The 14368-nt window shown below is 41.9% G+C and overlaps 1 protein-coding gene across 1 annotated transcript; it reads left to right on the top strand.

Annotated features, from left to right (window-relative positions):
• The first annotated feature begins 11047 nt into the window (after positions 1-11047).
• LOC111838112 (urocortin-3-like) lies at positions 11048-12508 on the top strand. The gene has a single exon (XM_072710309.1). The coding sequence runs from the start codon at positions 11769-11771 to the stop codon at positions 12168-12170; it is 402 nt and encodes a 133-aa protein (XP_072566410.1). The 5' UTR covers positions 11048-11768; the 3' UTR covers positions 12171-12508.
• Positions 12509-14368: the final 1860 nt, after the last annotated feature.

The raw sequence follows: 14368 nt of genomic DNA, 5'->3' as shown, positions 1-14368 counted from the left end.
TTGGATATAGAAAGAAGAAGCAATATAATTGTTACGTGTATATATAAGAAACCGGGGTCGCAGATTGAGATACTTACAGAGGTAGTAGAAGATTTACTGAGTAAGGTTAAGGGAAATAAGACTTTATGTTTGTGTGGTGATTATAATATTGATTTCTTAAAAGAAGCAAATGATAAGGCTGCATCAGATTTTTTTGAATTATTACTTGGAAATGGATTTTATCCTCTAGTTATAAAGCTGAGTAGAATAACGGACAATTCAGCAACACTAATTGATCATATTTTTATTAATAGCTTGGGGAGTAATATTAAGAGTGGCCTCATGATAAACGATATGAGATCACTTACCAGTCTTTTGTACTTTAGATTTTAATATGAAAAGAAAGGAGGAAGTTTGTTTGGAAAGTTATATAAGGATAAGAAACAATGATGCAATTAATAAGTTTAGACAAGATCTCATGGAAGTGGACTGGAAGGAGGTTTATGTTAATGAGGTTAATGTTGCGTATGGAGCGTTTTTAAATACTTATTTGGCATTGTATGGTAAACATTGTCCATTGGTACCATTTAAGTATAAGAAAAAGAAAACGAATTTGAAACCTTGGATAACTAAGGGGCTAGTGTCACGCTTTGCGGGGCAAGCGAGCCAGAAAGCAGGCGATTGGAGCCGTAAATACGGACAGACAGGATTTATTCAGGTAACAGGGCTAGCAGACAAGGCACAACACATGATAATACAATGACGAATCTGGGGAAGACTGACTGAGACTCGGACTAAATACATGAGACAAGGCAAAAGGAATAGGCAACAGGTGATGACAATCAGGAGTCGACATGAGGTAATGAGGGGGCGTGGCACACACGAGGATCGTTCGGAGCTGAACGTGACAGCTAGCAAATGCGTGAAAAAAGAAAAATAAATTATATAGTGATTATACTGTATAAAACATAGAACAAAGAATGCTGAAATGAAATATAAAGTTTATAAAAATAAGTTGGTATTAATTTTGAGGAAAGTCAAGAAAGAGTATTATAATAAACTTTTTCTAGAAAATAAAAATAATATTAAGGGTATTTGGAATATTTTTAAAGAAGTATTGGGTAATAAGAATGCACCCTTAAATCTGCCTATTTATTTTAATAAGAAAAATGAAATGGTTGATGACATGAACGAAGTGGTAAATGAATTTAATTCCTTTTTTGTAAATATTGGACCTAATTTAGCAAATTTAATAAGAAAACATGATGAGCCAGAATATAAGGAAGTCTGGAAAGGTGAAAGTACAGTGGTTAACTCTATATTCTTAACAGATATTATTGTAAAAGAAATAGTGGCAACTGTAGAAAAGTTTAAAAGTAAAACATCTACTGATTGTGATGGTTTAGATATGGTTATAATTAAAAAGACATTAGATTGTATAAGTATTCCTCTTTGTTATATTTTTAATCTTTCGTTCCATACGGATGTATTTCCCGATCGAATGAAAGTCGCAAAAGTGATACCCCTTTATAAATCGGGAGATAAACATAATTTTAACAACTATAGGCCAGTTGTCACGTTCGGCTTGGAGGCGAACAGGGAAGCAGGCGAGAGCAGCCAGGAAGTCAGGTAAACGCGGGTTTATTGCACGAAAGACGGACATCGACGGACAATACAATGACAAGTCTGGGGAAGACTGACTAAGACGAGGACTAAATACAAAAGACATAACAGGACACAGATGATCACAATCAGGGCTGAACACGAGGTAACGAGGTGGGCGTGGCACACATCAGGAGCGGACGGAGCGGATCATGACAGAACCCCCCCCCCCAAAGGCGCGCACACCGGGCAGAGGAGGAACACAGGGACGAGGAGCAAACACAGGCGGGACGAAGGGAAAGGGAGGAGGAAGAAGGGGAGCCTGAAGGAACCCAGACGGGCGACGGGCAGCGGCCGGAGGGGCCGCAGGCAAGAGGGAGGAGGGAGCAGGAGGGGACCACCCAGGGGCCAAGGGAACGGGACGAGGGAGTGACGGAGGGGACATGGAGGGAACAGGAGGGAACACCGGTGCAGGCAGGAGGGGGAAGCCGCGGCAGGCGGAGGCGCAGCCGGAGCTGGGGAAGGCGCCGTCCGACGCCAAGCCGGAGCAGGGGGGCCCGGAGGCGGGACCGAGGACCGGCACCGAGGAACCAGGGGGGAACCCGGAGAGGACCACCGACCCCGAGGACCCGCAGGCAGCCACCGAGCCACAGCCAGGGGCCGAACGGGCGAGCCAGGGGGCAGGGCGGGTGGGACCTGGGCCCGACGCCTATGTCCCCGTCCCTTACGGGACACTGAAAGGCGGGGTCCTGGGGGGCGTCGGCCTTGCCGGGGTAAGGGCGAGGGAGTCAGGAGGGAGGACAGAGCCGGGCGGACAATTGTCAGGGCCTCTACAGAGGCAACAGGCGGGGCAGCCGGAGCCTCGGGCGTGGCCGCAGGCGGGGCAGCCGGAGCCGCGGGCAGGACGGGAGAGCCGGGCTGGACGGGAGAGGCGGCCTCAGACAGGGCCACGGGCAGGACAGGAGAGACGGCCTCAGACAGGGCTGCGGGTGCCGCAGTCACTTGGCCAGCAGGGGGCGCCTCGGCCGTGCGACCAGCAGGGGGTGCCGCCATCACGCGGCCAGCAGGGGGCGCCACCATCACACGGCCAGCAGGGAGCGCCGCCTCGGGCATTGCCGTAGGCAGAGCGGTGGCAGCTGCAGGGACTGCATGCGGGTCAGGCGGGACAGGCGGTGCCACGGGCAGTGCGGCGGCAGCAGCAACAGGCGGTGCCAGCAGCAGCAGGCGGTGCCGCGGGCAATGCGGCGGCAGCAGCAGCAGGCGGTGCCGCGGGCAGAGCGGCGGCAGCAGCAGGCGGTGCCACGGGCAGAGCGGCGGCAGCAGCAGACGGTGCCGCGGGCAGGTCCGGAGCATGCAGGTCCGGCACCAGCGGCAGGAGAGGCGCTGAGCGAGTAGGCGCTGGTCCTTTAAGGGCTCTCGGCACCCGGGGAGTAGCATCCCCAATTGCGCGTATCCCACCTTGCCCCAGGCACGCTGGCCGGTAGTTGTACGCCTCCAATGGAGGCGGCTTCTCCGGGTGGGCGCTGGTCAGGTGGGTAGCGACAGGGTCATCCCAGGCGGGGAGTAAGGAGCAGGCCCCCAAGAAGAGCGTTGGGGCGGCTTCTTCCCCTTTGCCCCTTCGTCTCCTCTTTTTCCACCTTCCGGGATCGGTAGGTGGGGGCGGAGTTACCTCCGTGCTAGCGAGCGGCTGGAGCCGCTTCTCCCTTACCCGGCGGACGAGCTGTTTCAGGAGGGAGCGCACCTCCTCCATGTAGCGCCCCTCTGTCCGAGGGTTTACACCCTGGAGGAGCTCCTCGCTACGCTCGATGAGGGTGTAGCAGCCGGGATCCTCTTGGATCTCCGACAGCTCTCGCCAATACGCTACCTCTTGCAGCAGGACGAGCCAGAGATCCTCGCCCTGCTGCGGTGCGTCTTTCGGGAGACTTGTCATTCTGTCACGTTCAGCTTGGAGGCGAACAGGGAAGCAGGCGAGAGCAGCCAGGAAGTCAGGTAAACGTGGGTTTATTGCACGAAAGACGGACATCGACGGACAATACAATGACAAGTCTGGGGAAGACTGACTCAGACGAGGACTAAATACAAAAGACGGGCTAGACATAACAGGACACAGATGAACACGAGGTAACGAGGTGGGTGTGGCACACATCAGGAGCGGACGGAGCGGATCATGACACCAGTGTCACTTTTGTCACAGTTCTCAAAAGTGCTTGAAAAACTTTTTGCGCAAAGACTTGATAGTTTTATTGAAAAAAATAAACAATTATAAACAATAACAATTATTAAGTGAAAATCAATATGGATTTCGTAAAAATAGATCAACAGCATTAGCATTGATGACTTTTATTGAAGATATTTCATCTGCAACACATAATAATAAATACGGTACACTGTTGGGGTATTCGTTGATTTAAAAAAGGCCTTTGATACACTACAACATCCTATTTTGATTTCTAAATTGTATAATTATGGTGTGAGAGGAGTTGCACTGAATTGGTTAAGGAGTCATCTAGAAAATAGGTCGCAATATGTATATTATTTAGGTAACTCCTCGGAAAGATTAAAGATTGTATGTGGCGTTCCTCAGGGTTCTATTTTGGGACCTAAACTTTTTAATTTATATATCAATGATATTTGTGACGTTTCAAAACTGTTGAATTTCGTTCTATTTGCAGATTATACAAATTTTTATTGTTCAGGGGAGAATTTGAAAGAATTGGTTGAAATTATGGTTTCTGAGATGGAAATATTAAAGAAATGGTTTCATGTAAATAAATTATCTTTGAATTTGACAAAAACGAAATTCATGATATTTGGTAATCGTGTAAAGGAGGAAGAAGTAACTATGTTCAAGATTCAAGATTCAAGATTCTTTATTTGTCACATGTAGTTATAGCTGGTACAACATACAGTGAAATGTGTTTTCCTGGCTGAACTCCGACTGTGTAGATGTAGGATAAGTATATAAGTACTAACAGAGGATAAGTATAAAAAGAGGATAAATGAGTTTATATACATCTATATACAGAAGTAAATATGCATTTACCATGTAATAAATAAAGTGCCATAGGTGCAGACAAGGTAAGGTGCAGATGTGCCATGAGGTACAGATGTTTTTATAATTTACAGATGGAAGAAATTAAGTTGTGTGTGTAGTTGTCCATTGTGTTGCCCAGTTATGTGCTGTGGTTTAGGAGTCTCACTGCTTGTGGGTAAAAACTCCTCCTAAACCGTTCCGTTCTTGTTTTCAGGCTACAGAGGCGTTTCCCAGACCTCAGTGGCCTGAACAGTTTATGGGAGGGATGGCTGGAGTCACTGGTGATCCTGATGGCCCGGGATCTGCACCTTTCAGTGTAGATGTCCTGCAGTGCTGGTAGAGGGGTTCTCATGGTGCGTTCTGTTGTGCGCCTACCCTCTGCAGGGCCTTCCGGTGCTGAACAGTGCAGTTCCCGTACCACACCGTTAATGGTTCATTAATGGAGTATTGATTGAAAGAGTTAATGAATTCCGTTTTTTGGGTGTAATAGTAGATGAAAAGTTCATCTCATATTGAGTATATTAGAAAAAAGATGGTCAAAAATATTTATATTTTGGGAAATGTTAGAGATTTATTAGACTATTTTATATTTTTCATTGTTTTTTTCGTATCTCAGTTATTGTGTGGAAGTTTGGGGGAATACATATGTGACTACTATAAAACCTCTATACTTATTACAGAAGAAAGTGATACGAATGATTCATAATGTTAAATATAGAGAACATACAAATAAATTGTTTATAAAATCAAAACTATTGAAATTAGAAGATTTAGTGAAATTACGGACATTACTAAATATGTTTAAGGCTAAAAATAATATATTGCCTTTCAAGTTACAAAGATTATATTCAATGTGTTTAGGAGGTGAGGATAGCAGAAGGAAATATTATTTTAAGCATCAGTTTGCTAGGACTACACAAAGACTAATGAGTCCAAAAGTTAGGGGTATACGATTGTGGAACTCTCTTCATTATAATCTTAGGAGTTGTACAAATATACATTGTTTTAAAAAGTGCTACATGTTTAAAACAATAAGTCAATATGAAATACATGAAAGACATATGAGTTAACTAAAGAACCTTATTTTTATTTACTTCTTTTCTTATTTATTTATTATTTTTTCTTTTTCTTCTCCTTATTATGTGGTGTGATATATTGCAGATTGTATTATTGTTGTAGTTTGAGTTATGATTTGTAGATAAATTCTAGTGTGTTCCTTGGTTAAGGGTGCTTACCTGTAATATTATGTAGATAGGGGGCAGGGTTTAATAAGAAAATTTTCTTCTTCCTGCTCCTTTTCACTCATTGGTGCAGTGTTATATCAAGGGAAATCACTGTTTGTGTGTATGAAAAGACAAACTGTTGAACCAAGTGTGAAATAAATAAATAATACTAATACAAACAAAGTGGGGGGTGGTTAGTGTTGGCTAGTCAAGATAAACTTAGTTTTCCTTATAAGGGGCTACTTCACAAAAACGTTTAGACAGTTAGCCAGATAACTTTTAAAGATTCTGCAAAGTATGTTGACAGGAAACCCAGTTGCTGGCCATACATCAATGTCCATGGTCCACAAGTACTACGGGAAGTTGAACGGATCCCTGTTTAATCCAACTGCCTTTAATTTAAGCAAATAATCATTTGTTTTACACTTTCCTTGACTAACATCAGCCATGTTTTGCTACTCAGTCTGTCTGAGGGGGCATGTTCCTGTGGGAAGGCCCTCCCAAAGCCAGTTGATTGACAGTTTGGCCATTCGAGAAAAAGCAAAATCAATTAGGAAAAGGCAAAAGCAATATGGAAGAAGCAATAAAGAAACGCCTGTATTTTCTTATTATTTATATTTTATTTTTATTTTACTTTCTTATTGAACATTTATTTACTTATTATTTTACAGATTTCTTCTTTTTTATGGCACTCCAAACACTCCAGAGTAGAGTGCTCTGAGAGTGATTAATGCTTTACTTTGCACCCTTAAATGGGTTCAATATTGGATGGCAAGGAAAATATACTTTTCACTGACAATTTTGCTTCAAAGCTTAACACGATACAGAGTCCTGGCCCTCTGAATATGGGTAGAGTGGGTGTTGATAAATGTGAGCGAGAGAATGGCATTCTCTGTGTCGTGACCTCCTCTGCAGCTCCCATACAGGGTGTGGTGTAGTCCCACCCTCCTGGCTCCTAGCCTGCCGGCACCCGCTGTCAATGTCGTGTCTATACAGTGTCCCCCAGGGCTGGAAAACCAGACAGTAGGGACAGTAGAAACTGGGCATTCCTCATATTCTTTCATTTTTAGAAATCCACACAAGAGTTATTCTTCCAGCAAAACCTTGGCATCTCTGTTTGATTTGGCAGGTTCTTGTATTTGTCTATGCTATTACACATGTTTGAGCAGTAGGAGGCATTGTGTACACAGAGCTAAAGAGACGATGCAGGCTTGCAAAAATGCTAGTTCTCCAGACAGATGCAGGGAACCATCTGTTTTTGCTTATCTGGCAGAGAGGGAAGAGGGAGGGGTACCACCAAGAGAAGCAGCTTATTCAATGTAATGTGTGCTCTCCCAACATTTAATTTGATAAGCACTTATCAATCTTTTTTCTTGAATGTTTTTGAGATTTTCAGCATTGTCACTACAACCAAGACGGATATTGTCAGGGCATGAGACAATTCCATAAAAAACCCTTACCTCAATGTATTTCTATGTGGAAAAGGATAGTACACATGATGTTATATGTAAGGCATCTTTACAGTATGCTAGCCATGAATACAGTATGATGTTATGTACCACAGTCACACTATTCAAACTATCCACCCTTCTTCTATACCTGCTTGTTCTATGCAGGGTTGCAGGCATCTGCAGCCTATCCTTGAAGCTACAGGCACAAAGCAGGGAATAACCCAGGATGGGGTGCCAACTAATCGCAGGGCACACACAAAGACAATGTGGCAACTCCGTTCAACCTGCTATGTTTTTGGACTGTGCACCAGAAGGAACCCCCATGATGACACTGGGAGAACATGCAAACTCTAGATGAGGTGTGCTCAATCTTATCTGCAAAAGGCCGCTGTGTGCGGGTTTTTGCTGCAGCTCCCTAATTAGATTACTAATTAGAGGACTGATTGGCTGAGTCCTCCTCACACCTGGGTTTGAACAGCTGACCTAAAGGTTACCCCAAAAACCTGCATACACACCGGCCCTTCTGTGGATAAGATTGGCCACTGCTGCTCTAGATACATGAAGCAACTCAAGCCCCAGTCCCTGATGTGTGAGGCAACAGTGTACCACCATGCTACCCCCTATTCAAAGTAAAACAATTAAAATATGCAGCTGTCTTGCTAGATAGAATTTTTTCATTGAAACGTGTGAAAATTTTACTTCCACAACGGCTGCACCAATTATTCTTGGTAAAACATTCATCAAAGTAACAAAACATTGACGACAAGAAATATGTATAAAAGAATTTATAAACTCTCATACACACACAGCCATATTCAGTGAGATACTCGATACTCAGTGAGAGAGATCTAGGAGAAACTCATCCATCTGTCTTCCAACCACTTCTCAGTGTAACCACTGTAATAATAATAATAATAATAATAAATTTTATTTATAAAGCGCTTTTCAAGACACTCAAAGACACTTCACAACACAATAGAATAAAATAGCACACAATTTATAACATAAAATCAAACATTAAAAGCAATTTTAAACAGGTGAGTTTTGAGTTCTTTCTTAAAAGTAGGGAGATCAGAGCAGTCGTGGAGGGATTTGGGCAGTGAGTTCCAAAGGGTGGGGGCAGCGATGGAGAAGGCTCTGTCCCCCCAGGTTCGGAGCTTGGTCCTACAGGGCAGGGACAGGAGGTTCGAGCTGGATGAACCTCATCAGTCCTTTTTTTAATTTTCCTGAGCTGAGGAGGAGGCCTCATATTAAGGTTAATGAGTCTAAGAAAGAGCAGAGAAGGAGATCCACCTGAGCTGGGGAATGGTGAGGAAAGCTTGTTGCAATCCTATTGTACCTAAGTGTCCTATGAAGTCATATGATGGTAAAAAGAATTTACAAATCAAAATATGTAAGTATATGGTGTTTACGAACAGCATGTCTTTATATTGAACTGTTTAGGGCAGAGGTCACTAACAGGCGGACCGCGGGCCGAGTCCGGACCCAGAAGCTGTCCCATACGGACCAGACCGATAGCCAAAACATTAAGTTATTATTTAAAACCTGACGGGACGCTTCTATTTTAACCGCCGCAGCGTTTGTAATCATTTCGGTAGTGGTTTAGCAGTAGAGCCGCCATTTCCCATGCCAATGAACGTCAAACGCCTTTGACCGCCAAGCAAGATGTAGTTCGGCGTATGCAGCCCTTTGTCTGCGCTAATGTGCCGTTAGTGTTAGTAGCAGCATCGAAGCTAAAACCACAACCAAAAAGCCGTAATGTTCCTAACAGAGTGACTGGTCTGTCCTGAAATCATAAAGCTGAACAGTTTTCAAATACATTATGTATTATATAACATATTGGATAAATAGACATAGTTTATTGTTGATTTCATGTTCGTTGAAGTTTCTGCTTTTTAACATATGTATAAAGTAATGTTATCTGTTATATAAATTAAAATTTACATTTTCATGGCTGCCAAATCTCAAGCATCTGGCATGACACTCACGCTTTCAGACTCACGCTGGAAATCTTATGGCAAATCTATATTATTTCATTATAAAACCTAAAATTAGCTACGTTAAAAGTGTAAGAACATAAGATAAGAACGGTTAAATACAAAAGCAGACTATTTATAAGGTAAGAACTGTTACATGTGTGTGCAGACATCTCGAATTGAAAATCTCACTCCAGCCAGCTGGCCGAAGTTCTTTGTCACGTGACAATAAATATTGTCAAAACGTTTTTGAATTGTACTGAATTAATTTGATTTGACAGTCACATACTGATTACATGCAATGTTGGTACAATTAATAGGCTACTTAAATGTAGATCACACTAAATAGTTAGACATTATGATCTTTCGGACCTTTGCTTAAAGAAGTTTTCTCTAACTGGACCTCTTTAAATTTTAGTTGAATACCCCTGGTTTAGGGAATCTCAATCGAGGAGGAATGTGTATGTATTTTAAGGGTATGGATACACTTTCTATAATTTCATGGACTGACATTCTTACCTTTTTGGTAGAATGCACCTTTTGGTTGCTGATGGAAAAATAAAAGGACTGCCTGCTGAGGCCAGCACTGAGGCCTACTGTGCAGTATCCCTTACTGGGAGAGCCATATATTTGAACTGGATAGAAACATCTTTGAGGGGTCTACTTGTCTCAGGTGTCTCAACCTGAGCTGTCTCCAAAGCAGTGCTACCCACTGAGCACTGAGCAGCTAGCTAATAAACTACTCCATACTGATTTGTTTCAGTATCCAAAACCTATAATGACATTTCTTTACTAACCAGTTCCATACTAACCATAACTTCCTATAAATACCTTTGTCATTAATGACCCCTGCCCTGTAACAATGACATCTTTCACTCACCTTCTAACACACAGACCCATCAAATCATTGCTTGAACTTCACTTTACCTCTCACTAACATTGTTATATCCTATTTACCTGAAATTATTGCCACTTAAAACTATTGTTATAACAAAAAGATTACGATTTCTAACTTCAGATAAATAAAACTTTAATGCAAGAGAGAAAATCTAAAAATCTATTTCATTTTTTTCATTGTTTAAAATTCATTATTGACACACACTTTCTTACTAGCATGATTAACACAGCACAAAAGAACAAAAAATGCTCAGTCCAAACGATATTACACGATTAAGGAATGCTTAAGAATTGTACGAATATGATTTTGTATTTCGTTGCCTTTACAGATGTTACAATTAAATTTTAAAGTGAGATGTGACAGGGTAATGATGGTCACACATTCTAGCTAAGCTAGATGCAATACACTTTCGATATTGCCAAAATGCACTTAATTGTCTTCATTAATGTTTCTTTCAAACTTTTCACTTGTGTCCACTTATAATTGATTTGGGGTAATTTTTAGGGGGTTCACGAAAAATTTACTTATAGCTACCTAGGCATTTTCACGCGGTGATGGATATGTGACACGCCGCGTGGTCTGCATCAGTCTTATGGTGTTTAAGTACAGATGATTCAATCATCTAATGGTCATTTCAGAGATACGGGTCCACAGTGTAACTTATTATAAAAGGCATTTGCGGTTATGGCTCTGCCCTCCCCACTCAGGGTTGCCTTTGGAACAACACGTCTTAGTAGCTGTGCGGCTTGTCTTTTATATCTATGACGTTTGTTCACGCAGAGAATTGCATTTTAACGGAACCGCTATTTATGGAATTAGGTTTTACCTTAAATACAGACTGGTTCTGCAATTTTCGCGAGGGGAACTTATCAAGACACAAAAAAGAGAGGAGAAGAAGAAGAAAACATTAATTCTCAGCCTTTTCTATATTTCACTACATTGCAACCATTTCGTCTTACACAAGGTAAGTTTTTTTCCTGTAAATATATAGGAAATTATCCATGTAGATGTATCTTTCCATACAACAGCAGGATAAATTAATATCTTAAATATAGATCGTTGAGTTTGCTGTAAAAATGCACAGTTATTCTTCCCTGTTCTTCTGTTACATTTAGATAGCATGTGTCGCATCATAGCCTGAAATGTATTGGAGCTGAAAAGGAGCTGAAACAAAAAAAAAAAGAAAAAAAAACTTTGCGCATATAACTGTCAGTGCGGATGTTTCTTTTTAAAGAATACTCCTGGGCTATTTTAGAATAACTTTTAAGACACCACAAGCAAAAGAATATTGCATTAGTGCCACAACTTTGGTTCATGACAGTCATACGGCAAGCCTGTATATGCTCACAGTGCGGTAAAGCTTGAGAACGCCAGGACGCTGATAGTCTTGTCTCCACCAGTCGCCACGAAAAATATTCAAGAGGATTCTATTTCTGCACTGTTTTTTTTTTTTTTTTTTGTGGGGGTGGTCCCATTCAGATCGAAACCACCCGATTTAATGCGTCGAGTTTTCCCCTGGGCTGAGAAATTACAGAAAAAGTAGGCTATACAGATTTTTTTTTTTTAAATGAGAACTGATTCATATGTTTTTTCTTTGAACAGAAAATGTCTTATATTAAACCCCTATTCGTGCTTACTGTACTCTGCACTTCCACATCCTGTCACCGCATCAAACTGTATAAGTCCGAACCAAGCCTTCTGGACGGAGACATCTCCGCGAGAAATTACCAATTCACCGGTGCAGATGGGCTGGGCAGTCGAAATCTGCCCAAAAGCACCTTTGATTCTCAGGAGTCTCGGAGAAGAAGAATATTTCCCACCTCTTACCTGAAGCAAGTGGATCAAAGAAATGCTCCAAAAAGCGTTCAGCAAGCAAAGTTCACACTATCTCTCGATGTACCAACTAATATCATGAACATCCTCTTCAGCATAGCCAAAGATAAGAACCTTCGCGCTAAAGCCGACGATAACGCACGTTTGCTGGCGCAGATTGGTAAAAGGAAGTAAAGACTAAAATGTAGCTTATGTTGAGCACTTTAACTTTTATTTAATGTGCATATGTGTGTTTTAAAAGATGTTTTATTTTCCAAGAAGTTTCCAATTGATGTCATTAATCTTGTGTTTGGATTTTGGTAAGCCATTTGTCCGTCAAACCTTAAATTTATTGTCGAAGTGATTACCTCACTGTATACCTTTTCTACGAAAGGAGATCTAACTGCACCCTGGAAATATGTCACAACATTCTGATCTTGATTGTAATTATCACATTATATACGTTTATCTTAGAGCAGATTGATGGGCATTTGGTTTGGTTTCCTAATGCATAGCAGTGTTAAAACTTTAAAATCTGGTAAATTATTTTTATATTCAAATGTAGTATTTTACTGTACGTCTAATAAACAAAGCACTTGCAAATCCATGACTGGAAACAGGCTTCAATTAAATTAACTAGCAATACATTTACACAACTCCATATCCACTACAAAGGTTCAGTGAAGCACAAGGCAGGTACACCTTGTATGGGATGCCACACGCAAATGAACCGGACATGTACTCACAAAATCACATAACAAAACAATTCGGTTAACCATACTTTTGGGACTGCATTAGAAAATCACACTTCCTGAAGGAATCCCACAGTTTACAAGTTAATGGAACATGAAACATGCAAACTCCAAACACAGAGAGGGTTGGTTAGTCTAGTTGGTTAGTTGGGCAGTGGTGGCTTGATGGTTAGGGTAGCGCACTTGTAATTGAAAGATTGCAGGTTCGAATCCCCCACCAGCAAGTCACCACTGAGGTACCCTGAGCAAGGGTAAAGTCACATATGGGTCAAATGCAGAGGTCACATTTCGTTGTGGTGTGTTGACAATGACCACTAATCACTTAATTATAGACATTTAGTTAGAAGTTGTGGAATGGATCATGAAGAAAATTAAACTAACCTGGTCTGTGGCCTGTACTACGAATTGGGGTTACTGGCTAATTGGGGTAACTTGCCGGATTTAAGGTACCACAGTTTAAATGGACTTCATATTCGTTCACTTACATTTTGCCCAGACTATCTTAAGTCCGACAAGTTACCCCCATAAGCCAGTAACCCCGCTTTGTAGTACAGGCAACTGCTCTGGAATGTTTAACAGAAGCATTACGTGGTTTTATATCACAGTTTAAAGTCCATCCATGCATCCATTCACCACCACTTATCAAGGTCTGGGTTGTGGGGACAGCAGTCTGAGCAAATATGCCCAGACCTCCCTCTCCCAGCTGCCTCCTCCAACTCCTCTGGGGAAATACCAAGGCATTCCCAGACCAGCCGAGAGACATACATTCTCCAGCATGTCATGGGTCTACCCTGGGGTCTTCTGCTGGCTGGACATGCCCAAAGCACCTCCCCAAGGAGGTGTCCAGGCGGTATTAGACATGCCCAAACCATCTCAGTTGGGTCTTTTTGATGTGGAGGAGCAGCGGCTCTACTTTAAGCCCCTTCCGAATGTCCGAGGTTCTCACCCTCATACTCTGACATGTAACATTTAATATGTAATACATCGTTAACAAGGCATTTCAGCCAAGTAACCAAACATTATTAACCAATCACCACCTTTATTGACATTTCTTTTTAATCAGTTTTCCATGTTATTATGCGAAACGTACTGGTCTTTACATGTAAAAATGCAATGTTTACAAGCAGTTCAGTACAGCCCCACGGGTGAGGCAATTGTCTCAAAAAAGTACAAGTGACTGAAGCCCCGTACTACACGTACTCATCGCGGTTAAGTTAGCCTCATATTCGATATTCAGTTTTCTAGCTTTAATAACTTTTCACGGAAGGTGGGGCGTTTTTAGTTATAAAATCGTTTTGTCCAGTCCACAGACAATGATGCACACTGATTATTTTTTTCGCTTCACACTTCATAGGACATGGCTGTCTCAATTGGTTACAGAGCTATTAACCCTTTAGTGCATTGCCCCATGCCATGTAATATGGATACAATGTATTAATTAATAGCTGTTAGAGAGAAAGTTATTCTGAATATGCAAGGGGTGTGCATTGTCCCCCAGAGTCCACTGATCAAGGCACACTTCATGGGACATGGCTGTCCCATTTTGTTCCAGAGCTATTGACCCTTTATTGCATTGCCCCTATGCCATGTAATATGCATACAATGTATTAATTAATAGCTGTTAGAGAGAAAGTTATTCTG

This window comes from Paramormyrops kingsleyae, chromosome 3 (assembly GCF_048594095.1).
Source record: "Paramormyrops kingsleyae isolate MSU_618 chromosome 3, PKINGS_0.4, whole genome shotgun sequence".
Taxonomy (NCBI): Eukaryota; Metazoa; Chordata; class Actinopteri; order Osteoglossiformes; family Mormyridae; genus Paramormyrops; species Paramormyrops kingsleyae.
This window is presented reverse-complemented; position numbering and strand designations above follow the sequence as displayed.

Bases quoted from the DNA above. Each gene is read 5' to 3' on its own strand.
- LOC111838112 (XM_072710309.1), top strand. From the start codon at position 11,769: ATGTCTTATATTAAACCCCTATTCGTGCTTACTGTACTCTGCACTTCC.